Source organism: Anopheles gambiae, chromosome 2 (genome assembly GCF_943734735.2).
Source record: "Anopheles gambiae chromosome 2, idAnoGambNW_F1_1, whole genome shotgun sequence".
Taxonomy (NCBI): domain Eukaryota; kingdom Metazoa; phylum Arthropoda; class Insecta; order Diptera; family Culicidae; genus Anopheles; species Anopheles gambiae.
In genome coordinates this window covers 17,578,867-17,597,804 of record NC_064601.1, presented here as the reverse complement: position 1 = coordinate 17,597,804, position 18,938 = coordinate 17,578,867, and the positions used below count along the sequence as shown (strand labels likewise).

The following is an 18,938-nucleotide window of genomic DNA, read 5'->3' as shown; positions in this document are numbered from 1 at the left end:
CTGGAACAGTTTGCCGAGCGGGCTCTTGTTGCCCTTGGTCACTATTGCTGGCAGCAGCAGCAACAACAACCGCCCAACGAGCTTGCACCGGCGAAACAGCTTCCCATTGCGCTCGGTATACCGTTCCGGGACGTCCGGTGTACGTCTGGCGGGACGACCTGTACAGAGCCTACCGCAGCGCTTCCGGCGCCGGCCCGGCTGGGGAAGCTGTTGCTCGGCCTGCGGACAGTTGCGCTCCGGTTTAACGAATTTGCCGTCCGTGCGATGCTGCGGGAGGTAATTAGTGACGATGGGCTGGCCCTGGAAACTATTCTCACGAAGCTGTAAGTGGCAAACGGGGCCCTCCGGCAGGCAACCCTTCCAAGTGGCAACGCATTACGCATCGCATCGCAGTACCTGGAGCGGTGAGTGGGAAGAATCTAATTATGTGCACGAAACACGCAGTGCACTGTGCACAGTGTGCTACGCTACGGTGAGTGTGTCTGAGAAAGTTTTGGGTAGGGATGGTACGGCACGATGTCCGCCGACACACCCACCTGCCAAATAAGGTCACCGGAATGCTGCCGGCCACGTAGAAAAAGGGTGTGCAAGTAACAGTTTTGTAATGCAATCATATTAGCTGCTGAGCACCCCGAGCACCTCCGAGGGTACCGGCTCGTGCAGAAAAGTTATTTTTTCGTAATCATACTGTAAACTGGCCATGGCGATGACACTGAAAGGAAGTCCGAAAAGCTTTTACGAAGATGAGTGTAAAGTTTGTGTGTTTTTGGGTTGAAAAAAAAAAGTGTGCACAAAATGTTGGTAAATGGAATTATAAATGTACTTTAGCTTTAAATACAATTTGGTTTAATACAGAGCATTCACGTTTCAAAAATAAACTGCATGTTTGGTTGTTTATTGTATTGTGTTTCTCAAAATATTCATGTTTTGTTCTTATAATGTATACCATGGGATCAATGTCGTGTTTTCACCATAGATTTAGTTATTTCAGTTGAATAAGGTGATATTATTGAATATACAATTATAACGAAAACTCCAGGGAGTTCTTTTTCTCTTAGATTTGTTATTATTTGATGCTAGCACCAGTTAGTTTATTATTATACTTTAACTACGCGCACCTTCACAAAAGCACAAGATACGAAATATGATGCGCAAAAGGAAAGAATGCGGAATGTAAAATATAGGAAAACAATCACAATTTAATTTATAATAAATAAAGAAAATGTTTTACTTCAATTTTCCAACCGTACGATCGCACTTGCCAAGAAGACATCTGATCCCGTCTATCTCAATCTAGACAAATTGCAAAGCGGGGAATAATCGCAGCGTGTAAGTGTAAGTGTAAATAAACCCAATAATCAAAACCTTTTTTTACGCTTTATACTGAAATTTAGACATGGTTTGCTCCTACCATCATGTACAGTTTTACTAAAGAAAAACAATATACCAAAGAAAAACATACACACAAACACTAACTCCATATCTCTATCATAGTAAAGTCGGTATGATTTTTGTTTTTCTGTCTTTATTTCCATTCAGTAATATTCTCGAGCGTGAAAAAATATAAAATAATCTCTAACATCCATATAAACATGATTGAATAGGTTTTATACGCTTTTTTCCCCCGCCAATCTCTTTGTATGTATAGTATCTGTAAATTCTATCTTTCTTTCTTTCTTTCTCCCTCTTTCACTCTCTCTCTCTCTCTTTCCCTCTCTTTCTTTCCTTCTCATACAAACAAACACGCGCCCGCATAGACTAATAGTGTACTTCCAAACTGCATCCCAGCTCAGTTCTCGATTCTACACAGCACAAGATGATATAAATCGTACTCTCTACGAGACGTGACTGTACACTACGGTAGTGGAATAGTTTCAGCTGAGAGTGCGATCGCGATACACACTACTACCGGATTGCTACTGCACCCTCACACATACACACAAACACACATACACACACACGCGCGCAAACAGACACACAGATGCGTTTTTAATTATGTTTCTATTCCGTGTTTGACTTGGCATGGTAGGCATGGTTTTATGTAAAGAGAACGGAAGAGGAGAGTCGGAACGGCAAAGGAGCAACTCCCACCACGCAGGGCGTTAACACACAAAGCGGAAACACAATCGAGCAATCTGGCGTCAAACTTAACTTCTTAACTTAATACCGCTTCCCACCTTCTTCTCCCTGTGCCCTGTGTGTGTGTGTGCCAAGCGGGCGGGATTGCGGCATTGTGTGTGTTGGTTTGCTTTGTGTGGCATATTACACTGTCGCCTTTACTGAAACAATAGTCAACAGCTAGGATAGGAGCTAAAACACGTCGCATCTACTCCCAATCCATCGTGCCTTCCGGGCCTGAGGATGGATGCAAATGGGTGGAAGGTTGGTTCTAGGAAAACAATAAAAAAGCCCTCTGCTTGCGTGTGTGTACTTGGCTGTCTTGTAGCTAAAAACACTTACACGTACTATGCCATCGTCTAGACGGCTTTTGAGAACAGGTAAGCGTGTGACTTTGTTGCTGTTTATTTTATGGCTTTGGCTTGTCTGTATCCGCACTACTGGAAACCTACCTAGGAGGCAACACCGAAATGATAGAAAGTATAACGCGCTCAAAGTGGCAAACTAGTTGAGCTCACACACGTACAAATACTACTGCTGGCTGGCTGAGAGAGGGAAGCGGCTATGGATTTACATTTGCTTAACGTTACGTCGGGAGCACTCGCCGAAGCGTCACTATTTTCGTTCCTTTGACACACGATTTGACACACAGTGTTGGGCTTAAGTGTATAGACTATTGTAATATGCAATAACATTTTAACAGTTTTCTTTCTTCCGTTCGGTTTCGGTGAGTGTGTAATTTTGTCTACTTTTTGTTGTAATAATGCATCAGCCTCTCTTGATAAACGGAACGGGAAACAAACGTAACGTAGGTGACGTATTGCACGCTATACTGCGTCTGCTTTTTTGCTTAACAATTTTTCACTTTACCATACACAATAGAGCATTCCTGGTTCACTAGGTACACGTACATTTTCGGCCACATAGAGACAGTCACAGCTACTACATGCATTAATTACATTTTATTTACACTAACGGCATGGGCACGTGAGTACGCGGGGAATGATAGATTAGCAGACGCTTTTTAGCCGGTAAATAGACTGGTAAAACTAATTCAGCTACACAATTGTCCTAGTAACAAATTGAATCAGAAGTACTAACATGGTAGATGTTTGTATTAAAAAAAATTCATTTCTTGATTTCTATATTTCCCGTGATATACGTAGATGAAACACGTGAATAATATAATAATAAAAATCGTATCAATATTTCTAATGTGGCACTCGCTTAGCGTGTCTTTTTTACGGTTTTTGCTATCACTTTTCTTTAGCGCTTCGTGGACGTGGACCCACTGAAGCCATTATTTGTTTAAAACAAAATATAACAGAAGTAGCAACAGATAGGATTACATCCTAATAATCGAATGGTAAAAGTTGCAGGATCGTAGGTGAAATGAAATAAAAAAGCTATATGGAACAAGAACATTCCGTGTAATTGGCGCCTAAAGTTATGCAATTGTGTCATACTTTTCACCATTTCCAACACACCCAACGAAGGGAAAAGCATAGCAATAATGGCAAGTACTCTGAGAACAGGTACATCAGGCGGCGTGGATTTTAACGTGAGTTCTTCAATGTAATAGTGAGTTTAAATAGTTATTGAGCTATCTAAACGAACGCACCTAGAAAGGAAGCAAAAAATTGACCTTTCTTTTTTAGAATGTTTGGATTTGTTTCAGCTTCAATTCAGCGAAGGGATAGCAGCGGAACAGCACAATCTGCTTCCTACCAGCTGTTGCGATACTTTCCTATCCGAAATGATGCTACGGTTTATAGCCAACAGGCGGCAAATGTGCCTATTTAGCGAACGAATCGTTCTCGATGATCCAACGACCTGTGTGTAAACACGGTGTACGATTAAAAGGAGAGAAAGAGAGAAAGAATGGAAATAAGGAAAGAGAGAGAGAGAGAGAGAGAGAGAGAGAGAGAGAGAAAGAGAGGCAGAGAGAGAGAGAGAGAGAAGAAAAAAAGAGCGCAGAGAGTCTACTAATTGTCGAATCTGATTCCGTTTATTGCCTTTGCAATACGCTTGCTGCTGCGGATTTTCCCACGGGACGCTTCACACAAATGGGCCCTGCTGGACGATTTATGGCCTGTAAATTGCTCGCAAAGATCGCCGGGTCGTTGGAAACAGTAAAATAAAGACGAGATATAAAAAAAACACAGTATCCGTAACTCCATCAGTAGAACTAATTGGCCCGAGATTCGCTCGCAAGATCGTGCCACGTGCCATGCCACACCGCGTGTGAAAGTGGTCGTGAAAATAGTTTCAACTAATTAATTCCACACCCGTGCCCCAGCGTGCGGTACCAAACGAGCTTGACCTTCTAGCTGTGTGTGTGTGTGTGTGTGTGTGTGTGTGTGTGTCTCCGTGTACAGAAAATTCTAACGCGACACAAACAAGCAATCCAGTGCTCGTAGTAGTAGCAGCAACAGCATTCCACCACGGTTCAAGAGGCGAAACGGTTTTGTTGACTGTTGTGAATAAGTAAGTAGTGTTTAAATTAAATTACCACTACCATCACCAGCACCGGAAGACGGCTCGCCCTTTGAGAAGCGGTACCGCTCAACAGCAGGAAGCGTTTTGCAGCGAAAGTAGCCACCCTCGGTTTCGGGTTGGTCGAAAGCGGATTACGTACTCGGGGGCTCTCGTTTGCCGCGACCGTTCCAGCGAGATCGTCCGCCGACCGGGCGGGTGGTTGCGTGTGCAAACGGGAAGTGCAAAAGTCAGCCGAAGCGTGAGCGTTGAATTAATAAATGATGATGCTGCGTTCGCAAACCCCTGTGGACCCATGTGGGTGCCGGACAAAGGGGCAAAGGAATTCGAATGCTTGGGCATTAGCGGATCGTAAGGATTAACCTCTTTGCGAGTGTGCGTGTGTGCGTGGCCGTTTCCTTTTGCGATGCAGCGGACTGTAACAAACCGTGGGAAACTAAGGAAAAACGGCTAGCTTTTGTTGGCAGACGCAACTTGGGACGTCGTTCCCGTGGTGATAAGGTACAGTTGAAAGCTCCGAGCGTGCTGAAGGCTGCGTATTAAGGCGTTAATCTTTCTTCGCCGTGTGCAGTTGGCGTGGGAAAGCCTCCTGACCGGTGTCTTGCGGGTGACAATTCAGGGAAAATTTGAAGACGATGTGCTCGATTACCTTCAAGGCGGGGGAGTAAATCAAACCGAAGTTATGGTACACTTCTGAACATTTTGTTTTCTTTGCCTAGAAACACACGTGTATGTATTTACCATAACATTTTGACTTAGGTTTTTCGTCGTACCCCAGCGAGGAACCAAATGATTTCCAGGAAATTAGGAAAAGCGTCTAAATAGTGGAAAGTATGCAATCAAAAGTGCTAAAATATTTAAGAAATTCTTCCGTCTGGGGAGACGCTTCGGACAGGAATGTAGCCACTGGAAGATTTGAAAAGTATTACAGACAGTTGACGAACTAGTCAGCATTTGATCGTTATCATGACCACGTGCCCATTAGTTGCGAAAGTTCAGTTCAAAAGGCCAAAAGATATGCAAAGAGTTTGTAGTCAATGTTTTACCTCACATTAAAATAAAGTTGCAATATTGATGAAAAGAAAGATAAAACACGCTACACGTTTTTATACGCCTTGTCAAACGTTCTAGGCAATGCTTGTGCGTGATGTGCAAACAGCCTTACAGTGTTTCTTTCTGTTTTGCTTTTGGATTATCTTAATTAACAAAAGCGTACATTCTACCCGCCTGTGCACATGTTTATTTGGCACGGGCCAGAAACGTGGAAGTCGTTTGTTTGGAAATGATTCTGTTTCATTCCAAGAACAAAGTACCCACACACACACACACGCGCGCACACTCACGTACAAGCGTACTCATCAACAAAGAGTGACAAGGTTGGCGAGAAAATCGCAACGCAACGAAACTTATTTCCCTCGCTGCCCCGACACTGTTGCACACACATCAAACGAAGCTGATGGGCATCGATCTTGCTCGATAGGTTTCGGGTGTTGTTTCACCGTTTCAGGCAGGGCACCGGGGCGCTCATACCATTCCTTCACTTTCACAAACAACGCTCTCACCTCTTTCGCTCCCTTCCGTTTAATAATTCCGCTGGAAAAGTGTCTTGCGGCGTGGAAATTGATACGTTTGCCGGTGTTTTCGGCGGTGCGGCGAACCGTCCCTGTTGTTGCTAACGTTTTGTTGATTGTTTTCCGTGTGCGCCAGCGGGAAAATAAACAACAAGCACACACACACACACACATATATATAGCCACGTGCGTGCAAACCCACTCTACAGGCAGCGTAAGGGTGAGAATAACAGGGGGATGCGAGTCCACAGAGAAAGTTTTAGCGAGTGGAGAGCGTGGAGACGTGTGATAGTCGAGTAGTGGATAACGTATAGCCGCATGCTTGAACACGTGCTAGCGCCTGGCACCGTATACAGTGTAAATAATATCTATCTAGCGCTCACGGGTAACATCCGTGGCCACCTTGCGCGAGCTTCATCCCTCCCTCCTCGACCTACGTAGCTTACATGATAGAGAGCGAATGTGTGTGTGTGAGTGCTTAGTTTTCTGCCGTTTGTTGTAGTTCAGTCAAAGTTTTGTTTTGTTTTTGTTTTTTCACCCGTCCCGCGGCGCCCGTTACAGCAACGACACCGTACTGACCTGGTGCACTCACCGAAGCCCGAGCGCTTCCACGCTGAGCCGCAGCTCCTTCCCGCTGTGCCCGTTCGGTGCCGTGCTCGCCCCATTCCGGAACGATCGCCCCCGTTCGTTCACCTCCGACTGCAGGCTGGACGTGCTGCTGCTACCTCCACCACCACCACCACCACCACCGGTATGATTGATGATGAACGATTGCGGTGACAGCGGGATCTCTTCGATCTTCTCCAAATCCTGCGCAACGCTGGCCGACTGCTGGCGGTGCATTGCGAGGCTGCGCTGCTTCTGCCCGCCGCCCGGCAGCGTCGCCGAGTTGGTCGAGCTGATCGACGGGATCGAGGTGAGCGTACCCATCCGCGCCAGCTGCTCCCGGTCGACCGAGATGGACGAGATCGTGTCGAGCGTTGCCTTGGCGCTGAGTGTCGCCGCCCCGTGGCCCCCGGACGACGGGCCCACGTCGTCCTTGTCCAGGCTGAACTGGCGCCGCAGGAAGCGCGTCGAGCCGGGCTTGCTCGAGCAGCTGTCCGAGCGCAGCTGGTAGCTGCCGTACCGGGACTCCGTGCACTGGGACAGATTGTTCTCGCTCGGGCTTAAGCACTTGTAGTAGTTGTACGGCGAGCTGAGGTCGATCAGCTCCTCGATGCGCTTGAACAGGCGGGTCGAGCTGGCGGACGCGGACGATGGCGACGGGTTGAGGCGGTCAAAGGTCGCGCCCGCACTCAGGAACGACCCGTCCGCGATGACCTCGGACAGCTTGCGGGCCTGCGGGCTGGGCAGTGGGGACGCTTTCGGCTGCCCAAACTCGCCGAGGTTAAGCGTGAACGTGTTGTTGCTCGAGCTCGACTCGATGGAGAACGAGGTCGAGAGGACGGCTGCCGTGTCTTGGCCCGGTTGCTGCTGCTGCTGGCCGGGGTCGAGGCTGGGCGGTACGGGTGGCGTTATTTCCACCTTCACATCGATCGACTCGCCCGCGACCGAGGGCGAATGGCTGGACGAGTGGTTCGCCGTCGAGCAGGTGTTGCTCTGGATGGAGGCGTTATTGATTTTGGCACCGTGGTTCTGCTGCGACTGGAAGAGGGAATGCTTCAGGATTGCCACATCAAGCCTGAAGAAGCCGCGCGAAGGAATGGTCATAAAACAAGAGATGAGAAAAGAAAGAGAGTCAGAGAGAAAGAGCGAGAGTTGTGAGGCAAGAAAAGGCAAAATGGACTAAAAGCAAAACTGGGGGAAGATAAATTTGGAAAAGAAAAGGCGTTCCCGGGGAGGTGTTGAGGTAAACCCAAATTTCCCCTTTTTCCCTTTGGCAGCAGTTCGGACGCAGTTCCTTAAATGTTTGCTTAAGAGGATGGATTAGTTTGCCCTAAAACTTACCCGTGCGATTCCCTGATGGAGGAGATTCCGATCGAGCATGGACGACCGAAACGGGGTGGCCAATAGTTGAAGGTGAACAAGGCGAGAAAAAGAGATGAAATCGGAAAATGGTATGTGAGTGTGTGTGCTGTATTAGTATTAGAATCCTCTGGCACGGTGAGAGTGGCTGTGGGTTGATGTTTCTAATCTCCGGCACGGCGCGCTGGATACTGTGCTGGGAAGTTTCTGTCCCCTGTTTGACCTTTGTTTGATAAGCAAAGATTAGCAGTGAACCGTTGGGTAACAGCTTGTGCTGATGTTTTGCTTTTGCCCGACATTTCCAATGCGACCAGCTCATAGTTAAAAGGAAGGTTTGCTTGTGTGCGGATGTGTTAGCAATTGCCAACAAAAATACAGTTGCTGTACCTTGAAGTAATGATTACCGTGTTTCGCTTTTGCGTTGGTTTACACTTTTAGATTGAAAAATGCCCTCGCTATCCCACTCAAAGCCTTACAAGGTCATCAACTTACCCGATCGGTGGCGGCGGGGGCAGTGCCTTGTCGAAGCCCTTCTTTCCCAGCAGCCAGTACGTGTGCATCTTGCCTTTGCCCTTGATTTCGATAGGCCCCCGGGGCTCGATTACGTATCCACCGGCTTTCTCCAGCAAATTGCACGTCTGCTGGGACATGTGAATTCTCCAGGATGAGCCTTGGTGTGTGTGGGTGCGTTTTTTTGCGCACGTTTTGTAAGTGCAACGTTCGGTCGGGGGCAGAACACGTAGGTTGGGGAAAGGAACGACAGGAAAAAAAAAGATAACCCCAAAACCACCGTAAGCGAGCCAGCGGTTAGCGGGTTACACAAGTAAGAATCGTTCACTCGGTGTATGTGTGTGTGTGTTTTTTTTTACTTTTTAATCTTGTGGGACTGTGAGAATGGTGAACAATTTGCTTTTTTTGCTCTACGCTCTGGCGGGTGTAGATTGAAAACAAAAGCAAAAAAAAAAACATACACACATACAGTTACATGCACGTGGTTTCACATTCGGGTGTACGTGAATGAAGGTGAATGCATATGAGTGATGAGAATGATGGTGCACGAAGAAGCCGTTCTGCCTGATGGAGGCGCCCGGACGGACGACGATGGAGACGCTTGGTCGTTTGTACGGCGACGAAGCTTCCTGGGCGGCGGGCAGGAGCGCTTCTAATGGGAAAACGTGTTCGTCCACGCGGTTGCAGTGGGAGAAAAGAAATGTTGCGCAAATGCAAGGGATAGTGTAATCCGGCTATATTACTGCAATCATTTATTGGCTGGCCGGAAGGGTGCTTTGCATCGAACCAACCTGAATGACGTCAACCGCCTTTGGCTGTACAGTCAGGGCTGCGGGTGGGTTTGAACTGTAGCGATAACTCGCGAACGTCGAAACCACAGCATATGACGTTCGAAACCACTGTGCTACCGCCCTTTTCATTCGTCGCTCCCGGGACACCCGGGAGGGTTTGCTGAAGCTGAAAATGACACTGATAACACACTCGTTCCACAATAAAGCTCGTAATTCATGCGACGAGTGCAATAGGACGCAAAGAAATGAAAAAAAAAGCCCCGTAACGCTGATAAATGTGCAGCACACATGCAGTGTGCAGCAGAACGTGATTGGTACACACGCTTGCTAATTAATGTGATTTTCGCTGTCTGCAAAAGGGGTGGAACAAGAGACAGCGACCCGTAACTCGGGCTAACTATGCTTATTTCCGTACGTGCGGGGGTAACCGAAAACGCTAAACCTTTCCGATAAGATAAGGGGCTGCAGCATTTGCAGCATGCTCCTACCCGATGCCCGAGGCACCGGAACGTACGCTGTGAATGGCGTAATTGATTTCTATACTGTCAGTCCGGTGTGCGGGTGGCGGAAATTAATCATCGATCATTATTTTATTGCTCAACGGGTTTGGTAGGGGCAGATGATGGCAGATTGATCGTAGGGGTTCGGGTGACATCCGTTTGGACAGTTTATCATCCGGTGAAACGAAGGTCCAGCAAGAACGAAGGTCCGCAAACCCGCTGTGTTTGTTATTTCAATTGATGCAGTGAGTGTTTTGGTAATGGTGATAATGTGTTATTTGCGTTGACTTTGATTGGCCCGTATCGGTTGGACTTTATAGAGTATCGCCTGGTAGCAGTGAAAGGTAGCTAAGCGTGATGAAATAAGTATCATTTTAGTGAAACAGCGTAAACGAGTTGTATCGATTGATTTTCACAGTCGAGTGTGCTTTATTGCAGTCATCACTGGTAGATGAAATGATTACCATCATTGACAGATTATGATGCATTAAACACTCAACTGGTGCTATCCTGTTGGTTATAGGTTGATTTTTTGGGTCCTGCCTGAACCACCTCGAAAAAGAATTTAATTTTAATCACTTTAGTATTCCAGTGCTGTAATTAAATTCAAAGTTCTCTTCCTTACATAAAGAAATTTCTCTTCATTTTCTCAGAGCCTTACACGGGTATTCATTTGTTCTGCCTAAGAAACTGGAAAATGATAATAACGGAAGCACATTTCAATTACTTCCGCATTCATTACGATGCATTTGCTATAGTGTTTCATCTGAATAAACTATAGGACTTTTAATGCAGCAATGGTGCGCTCTGAGATTGCTGTAGAACGTTTCCAGCTAGAACGAGTTGCAGGTGAAAGGAACAATGCTCACGAGCGTACGAACTACTTTTCCGAGCTTAGTAAATCATAGCTAAATGGATACTCGGAAGTACTCATATTAGATCGCATAATGTATTATAGAGAAGCATAAAAAGGCTCTTACTAAACGGATCCTCTAGGGTTTAAAAATACTATGAATAAAATAAATACGAAATGAGCTCATAATTGATATTCATCAGAGACGAGATATCTCACAAGTTAAAAATATAGATATATACTGTTTAAAAAGCTATAAAAGTCCTCCAAAGCTCAACGCATGTGATTTCGTCAACAAATTATCGATAGCTTTGTATAGTGTTATGAGCTACATACGGACGTACATTTTATCGTGAGACATACAGCAAATAATATTGCCCCACACCCTAGCAAAGTGAATCTATGCGAAGCTAACACAATTACACAGCTGGACAACATCATCGCGCAAGTCGTAACAAAAAGAAGGAAAGAGAGCAAAAAGATAAAATAGTTCGATCGCTTTTTCTGCGGTCGATTTCGAACAAAACCCCTTTGATAAAACCACCGACAACAGCTAATCCCAGCAGGCGTGCTGCATATTTGATGGGCATACATTGTTAAAGGATTTCGTCCAGTTCACACCAAAACCAAGTGGGACACACACTAAAAGCGATAAAAAAGTTCGGTTTTTAACTTTGTCTAGGTTTTCTTGTTTTTATTATTTCCATTTTCCTGCTGCTCGTAAAACCATTCGTAAAACCCCAAAAACCAAACCGAATCTCGAACTGTCGAGACAACGTTGGCGCAGACAGTGTGAAGGAATTGGCACTATACACAAAACGCACACTGTGTTTCCACAGTGAACACACATACACAAACACCGTAGGGAAAATCCCCGGGGCTGGGGAGGTTTCGCTTTGCTTTCCAAATCTAATTTTCTGCTCGACCAAAAACCCACCTTCACGGGGTTGATGGCCGCAGTTAGCTGAACGCCGAACGGTGCTGGTGCTGGCGGGAAATGAGTTTGGAAAAGCATGCGATGAATGATTGATGGCATACGTGCAGATGTGAGTATGTATGTGTGTGTGCTCGTTTGTACGTGTAGCAATGAATGCATGTCCCTTTTTCCGGGGGAAACATAAACACAGCGCCACCAAATACCTGTTGATTCCATCCGGGACGCCGTGTTGACCGTGTCACCGAAGAGACAGTACCTTGGCATCGTTAGCCCAACGACACCGGCACAGCAGGGACCTGCAAGGGTATGAAGTTCCCCGTAAAACGAAGAAGAACGTTTAACGCACGGTTAGCAAAGCCATCCGTGTAAAGAGAGTTGTCTCACAGAACGGTAGTTTCGCATCTAATTCCAACTCGCTGCGCTTACTTACCGGTGTGCAGCCCAATCCGCAGCTGCAACGGAACGCCCGGCAGGTGGCGCACCTTAAAGTGGCCACTTTGGGACAGCAGATCCAGCGCCATCGTAGCGATCTGTTCGGCATGGTCGGGCGTTCGGACGGGCAGCCCGCTCACCACCATGTACGCGTCGCCGATCGTTTCCACCTTGTACACGTTGTACGCGTTGATGGTCGCGTCGAAGCAGGTGTACAGATCGTTCAGCAGATCGACGACCTGGACCGGCGTGCAGTGGGCCGCTATCGTGGTGAAGCCCACGATGTCGCTAAAGTAGATCGTCACCTCCGCAAACTCTTCCGGCTCGACCGCCAGTCCGAGCTTGAGCTTTTCCGCCACCGAGCTGGCAGGTTCGAAGGATTGGTGCAACGATTAGTAGGCGAGCTTGCGCGCAACGAACGGTGGGGCGCTTACCTTGGCAACATTCTGTTTAGCAGCTGTTCAGTCTTTTTCCGCTCTATGTCTAGCAGCTCCGTCCGCTCGCGGATCAGCTCCTCGAGGTTGTTGGAATACTTTTCCAGCATTTGGAACATCGTATCTACAAAGTTTACCTTCCGGCCGTGATTTAACTGCTTGAAGCGCTCGCAGATGCTGTGGAAATCGGAAGGCGGCTCGAACATTATTACACCACACTTCGCTTACCTCCGATAAAGCAGGACAGGACTTACGTGGCGAAATCAGGTCTCATTTCGGGATTCTCGGCCCAGCACTGGCGCATAATGTTGATCGCTTCCGGCGGAGCAGCACCCTTCGATACCGAGGGCCGTATCAGGGGCGGTGGTTTCTTGATCTTCGCGATGATTTCGTCCGGCGTGAGCGAAAGCATACAGTACGGTTCGCCCCGCACCACCACCTCCTGCATGATGATGCCGAACGCGTACACGTCGGCCGGTTGCGTGCCCGCCTTGGGGTAGGTCCTGGAGTCGCGCAGCGCTTCCGGTGCGGTCCAGAGCAGCTCCTTCGCGTTGCGTGGTGCCGGCGCAATGCCCTGCGCCTCGTAGAAGCTCAGCATGCCGTAGTCGGTAATTTTCAGCACCCAGCGGGCGTCCACGACGCAGTTGCGCGACGAGAGCGAACCGTGCACGCGGAGCGGAGAGGCGTGCAGGTAGCGCATGCCGCGCACCAGGTCCGTCAGCAAGCTTAACCGGAACGACCAGTCCAGCTTGATCTCGTCCATGATGAGCACGTCCTGGAGGGAGCCGCGCGAACAGTGCTCGAACACGAGTGCGGTGCGGCTTGGTTCGTTGAGCCAGCCTGCAAAGCGGTGCAATTGAAATGAGGAACGTAAAACGTGTGCTCTGGTGTATAAAGTATTGCGCCGGAATTTATGCAATATGCAATACTACGTTGAGATTAGTAACTCATTCAGTAATAGTAATAGTAGAAACAAATCATCCTAGATATTGTGTGCGTTTGCCTTTAAATGAATAATATCCATCTCTATTTCAAACTATGGACAACAAACTAGGACAATTCTCCTGAATCTAGCAAATTGCACCACTGAGCCTGGCGTCGGATGGCAGCATAATACCATTTTAATGATAAATTCTGCTGAACCAGGTCGAGCTAAAAGCAGCGAAAGCCGTACGGCCGTTTGACCCGGTGCACCACACCAATTGCTACTACTTGACCCGGGACAGGGCAATACATGTTCAACAAGCTACAAAGAAACAAGTGCAGGATATTACAATATCAGTAGCACGGTGAAACTTTTCCACGAATTTTTTTGTATCGGAATGCTTTAATCCTATTTTTGTTGTTTTGCTCTACTCATTCACCGCTGTTCCCGGCAGGTCTCAGCTGAGCAGTCTCTCCGGAAACAAAATTGCAAATAAAGCTTCAGAATGCAGCAAGGGATTGCGTTTGCGGCGCTGGCAATGCGAGTGCTGGCTGCACTGTTCGGTCCGGGTGATTTATTCATGCAACGGGCGATGATGGCGAACGGCGACGATGTGTTTGGAGAAAAATAGTAACAGGAACTTTTTTAAATAATCAACTTTTGAGCGCTTTCGCCGCACTTCAAGCTGATCACAGACTGCTATATTACGCCCAAACGCAAAACCACCTCCACGGTTCGGTGGATGAATTTAAGTGATATTGTGTGCATGATCCAGATGAAACCGAGCAACGAAATAAAGCAACGCCAAAAATGCTTCGTTAATGAAACTGTTAAGATGCAATAGTCGGACTTTCTGTAGCCAGCGGTTTTACCACCCAGTTACAAAATAAAAACCACAAAAAAGTATCATTATTTGCAAATGTTGCTTTCATTCCATTCCACCTCGCTCGTTTGCAGTGCTGTATAGCCGAAACGGTGCGGCCGTGGTTGCCGTGTCGGTGGACGAGTCACGCTCATTAAAAGTTTCACCGCTCGGTGTGCATTGTTTGCTCAACCGGTGAGATGATCATCATCACCATTTTGTAAAGTAACTGACGGGTAAGAAAGTTAGTTGGCTGTACACCAAGTCCCACAGACAGGGCGGGACCAACGCTCACCGTTGTCAGCGCGCGGCAAAAGGTTAATGATGTTGATATCTGATAGCATCATTTGGTTTGATTGTACGGAACGGTACGGTAGGGAGGGCACTTTTGTCCCCGTAGGGACAACCACAATCCCGCTGCACTGGGTGGATGACGTAAACAGGTGTTTATTCAACCTGTGAGTGCATCTCGATAGGAGAAAAAGCGTCATTGTACAGCGCTGTCGACAAGACGATAAAAAGAAACGATACAAAGCTGGCTGTACATGAGGCTCTGTTCTTGTTGCACTACAGCCCAGACATACAATTTTAATTTAATTAAAATTGGAAAACCGAATCCACCTTACCATCTTGCCTTGTGGGGTGTGTGCACCGTGAATGAAATGCAGACGATGTGTGTCTTGATTTGAATTTGGGCATGTAATTGCATCGTGCAACCGGCCTGTACCTGTACCCGGTTGGTTCGGTGATGCGTTTACGGTACGGTTTTATCGATAACATATTTCATGCAGTCTGTCGCTTCATGTCTGTCGTATCGTGAGGTGTAAACGGTGCAAGATTGAACCCAAACAGAGCCAGTCGTTCCACGGCACACGTACAGCCCCGTACATGATTCTGGGAATTTACACGTTTTGCAACGCATTGCAGTTTCGGGTGAAACAGTATCTGGTGCCGTCATTTATAGCGCTTACTGTGTGCTGCTGTGTAGGTGCCCGGTGTAGCCAACGGCTCGACGAGTTGATGGTGAGTTAATCCGTTGGATAAATTTATCGCCTGTCAGCACCAACCGAGACCATGCACAAACCCGTCCACTGAGATGAGATGGCAGCGGTACGGTCTGCCTAGAGACTTCCTTCGAGCGGACATATGTAGACCGCCGTATTGGAAACGCATTCGTCCCACGCTGGGCGCCGAGTGTGCAGTCGAGCACTTTATGCAGCGTGGCAATGACATCTTCAATGACAATAATGACTCTTGATTTCTCTTCTCGGTGTGTGTTGTGCGTGAGTGTTAGGGGTTCGCAAATAGGAGCCCAAAATTGGATCTCGATCAATACAACGAGCCTGGCTGAGCCAAACCTGGCCGCTGATATGGCGGTGGAAAGGTTAAAAGCTCTGGGAGCAATTGCATGTGCTCTGCAAACATGGCATCCCCCTCGTAATGGACATGTTAGTTTGTTTGATCCTCGTCTAGGCCGCCTACGCTAGACGGTTTTGGCAGCATTCAAAGTGGGTGTACGAGGGTGTTCTGGAGACTTTTATTTTTACCCTGCTAAGGTGACCACCCTTGCACCCTGTATGATATCCTCTGATAGTAATTAAACCATGCTGAGAGGTTAACGCTGTAGCTATCGTCCCATCGCTTCCACTTCACTAAACAATGTTACAATGCAATGCAGGACAACACACTTGGAAGCTGCAGAGAAAGGTGGAAACCCTCCGCTGCCATCGTTCTGAAGGGTCAATTACTGGGCAGAACAATAAAATAAGACAAGGGTTAGGTTGTGGGATACTATCCCAACTGTCCCTGTAGGCTGTTTGGCGTAATCGAGGGCCGTTATATTTAAAGCTTTCTGTTGTGGTTGTTTAAAGGTAGCACACAAAAAACACATGCAAACGCATGATTAGGTTTCTGCTCTCCAACAAGCATACGAGGAAGGTAATGCATGTGTTGTAAGCACGTTTAAATAGATGTTTAAGTATTATTAGTATTAAGCAGTGAGCCGCGTGATTATGCTAACGATACAGTGCTCCATAAAGTAGAAGAAAACAAAATATGCTATTTTAAACTTAAATGAATATGTTGCCAGCTGTTGAACATTGCTTGTGTGACCTTTACCAGCAACCAGAGAAAAAGCTCTTTTCAATGGTTCAAGCTGATGTGGCCCGATATTCAATTGATGCGTATAGATTGATCTTGTCACAACAATGCACCGTGCCAGGAGTTCGTGTGCAACGGGCAACGCACCACACAGAGACGTCTCTAATTAATAAGATTTAGAGCTACAGATATCACACTTCTTCGAACTATGACGCTGATGGAAGGAAGCGGACGGAGGCTGTAGAATTAACAATGACAGACAACAGAGTGTGTGTTGTACAACGGCAGCAGAAGCCACTCATCAAGCTCCATAACTGGGAGCCTCTTCATCCTGTTGCTTCTGTGTCGTTGGGTCGTCTTGCTGAGAACCCGGGCAGTCAATACCGGGGACCTGCTAACGATGGTGTTTCATCGTCTCTCGATCACAAGCCACCGGGCTACTGGGTTTAGATTGGGTGCAATAATGAAAGCTCCACAGCGCAGCGATACGGGAACGGAGCAGGAGATGCTCAGGCGGTACATAATACGCTTTCGCCGTAGGGTTCGAGGAGTAAATTAATAACCACACACACACACACACACACACACACACACACACACACACACATTCACAAACATTCTCTGTACCGATATATAATTTCGCACTGGTACAGGCTCAAAGAACCGAGAGTCGCTTCCACGAAATCATGTTGCTGGCAGTTACGAACCCATTGCCCCGTTCGCACACAATGTTGCCTCACTAGTGTCAATAATTTGATAGCTAAATAATTGGAATTTATGGTCAGTGGATTGTGTCGAACGGCTGCAACCCGAGTTTGGGCAACACTGCATGGCTCGTGCTAAGGGAGGAGCCACAATAATTAGCTCCTGCTTCGCGTCGCGTAATGAGATAATGGAGGTACATACAATGAAGGGTTAAGCTCACCTAACAGCATTGAATGCGTTCGTTTGGAATTGTTTTTATAAATCTCTGATGACATGTTAAATCTGGTTGTTTGGTTTCGTTTGAGCAACAATTTTAAAATGTGCTATAAACACATCAAAGAGCAATTTATTACAGCAGGTATTTATGGTGAACGAAGCAACGTTGTCGCTACATAAACTACGCAAGAGTACTTAGCTATGAAATGTGTGTCTGCATTATGAATTATTGTTACAGAAATCTACTCGAACAGCAATCTTTTGATCTGTTTTTGTTTCTTCAGTTCAAATTTGTCCATAAAGTAGTCTCTTTCTGTCGAAAATTAATCTCCTGTTTGACATTAAAACACCTGTCGCACAGTAGGCGGCGTCGATCTCGATAAAGCTTTTTCAAAACTTAAAGCCTTACGGCTAGACAAGGGAAACGAAAAAGCCCCAACCGTGCCTCTACGTGCGCTTAAAGATTCCCTCGCTCACTTCGGGGACACAATTATGCGCTCAAGAAAGCGAGAGAGAGGGAGAGAGTGAGAGCATAGACGCAAACAAGGCACATAATGAATGTATCTTTGCCGTGGGAATTTGATCTTGAAAACCCATCGCACCTTGGAGCGCAATCCCTCCCGGTCCCGTTAATCGCAACTGACGGTGGGTCTCCACCAGCGAACCTTGGAAGCCGTCAGCCAACGAAGCACAACAAGCCTGCCTGCCCGTCTACTGCGCAGTGCGGAAGTGCTCGATAAAACAGGCAGCTTAATGATGACAAATAGATCGAATAAGATGATCTGAGTTTATGTGCGTTCTTTAGGGGAATGATGGGGTGCGCGGCGGCGGTGGTGGTGATGATGCTCATGGCAGCTGTCAAGAAAGTTGCAACCGAAACCACAGTCAAGCAACACTTGTGCTCCATTGGGTTCGAGAGTGTTTTGAGCATTTTGGGAGATGGGCCGGCCCCGTAAATCTACTGTGACATGATTTTGTGTACGTTATGGGTCGTTCTGCTCGGGAACGTATTTCCACCAGGTAAAGAAGAAATGCTCCACAATGCTTGTTTCCTTCCTAGGGATTGACGAATCACAGGTACGCCATAAAGAAAAGAGAAAAAACGCGCGTGCTATGGCTGTTTACACGGCACTAAACGCGACACATCCGGTTGGATGGGCGCTAACGGTGGTGAGCTCGCAAACGTTACGTCTTTCCAAGCACATCACCATAGGTAAACAACGTAAACCTGTGAAAGAGAAAACATGATGCCAAACATGAGGTAAATTACCGATTAGAGGATTTATGTTTTCGTGTCGTAAACCGTGCGCCATCACGAGCAAGTCCATTGCCTTCGTTTTCAGCTCGTGGGATGCCGAGCTCGATGGGATTTCCTTCAACTGCACTAAATCACCCTGCGTCGAGTGGGGATACCCATGAAAAGAAAGAGCGAGAGAAAAAGAGATAGAAAGAGATGAAAGCAACATGCCCACAGAACGACTCGAATTTCCCGGGTGTGCCGAATGTGTCCGTTTATAATGGGA

The 18,938-nt window shown here is 47.1% G+C and overlaps 1 protein-coding gene across 3 annotated transcripts in view; it reads right to left on the bottom strand.

The window, feature by feature from the left end:
- Window positions 1–1,494: 1,494 nt before the first annotated feature.
- LOC1269328 (uncharacterized) overlaps window positions 1,495–18,938 on the bottom strand; it is a 64,343-nt gene continuing 46,899 nt past the window's right edge. For all 3 annotated transcript variants that reach the window (XM_061643707.1, XM_061643709.1, XM_061643710.1), the window contains exons 9-16: window positions 18,686–18,809; window positions 12,862–13,447; window positions 12,608–12,784; window positions 12,172–12,536; window positions 11,945–12,037; window positions 8,643–8,820; window positions 8,133–8,144; window positions 1,495–7,866 (exon numbers count right to left, since the gene is read on the bottom strand). In XM_061643707.1, coding sequence (XP_061499691.1) covers window positions 6,774–7,866; window positions 8,133–8,144; window positions 8,643–8,820; window positions 11,945–12,037; window positions 12,172–12,536; window positions 12,608–12,784; window positions 12,862–13,447; window positions 18,686–18,809 — 2,628 coding nt within the window. In that variant the 3' untranslated portion in view covers window positions 1,495–6,773. The remainder of the gene's footprint in view (window positions 7,867–8,132; window positions 8,145–8,642; window positions 8,821–11,944; window positions 12,038–12,171; window positions 12,537–12,607; window positions 12,785–12,861; window positions 13,448–18,685; window positions 18,810–18,938) is intronic.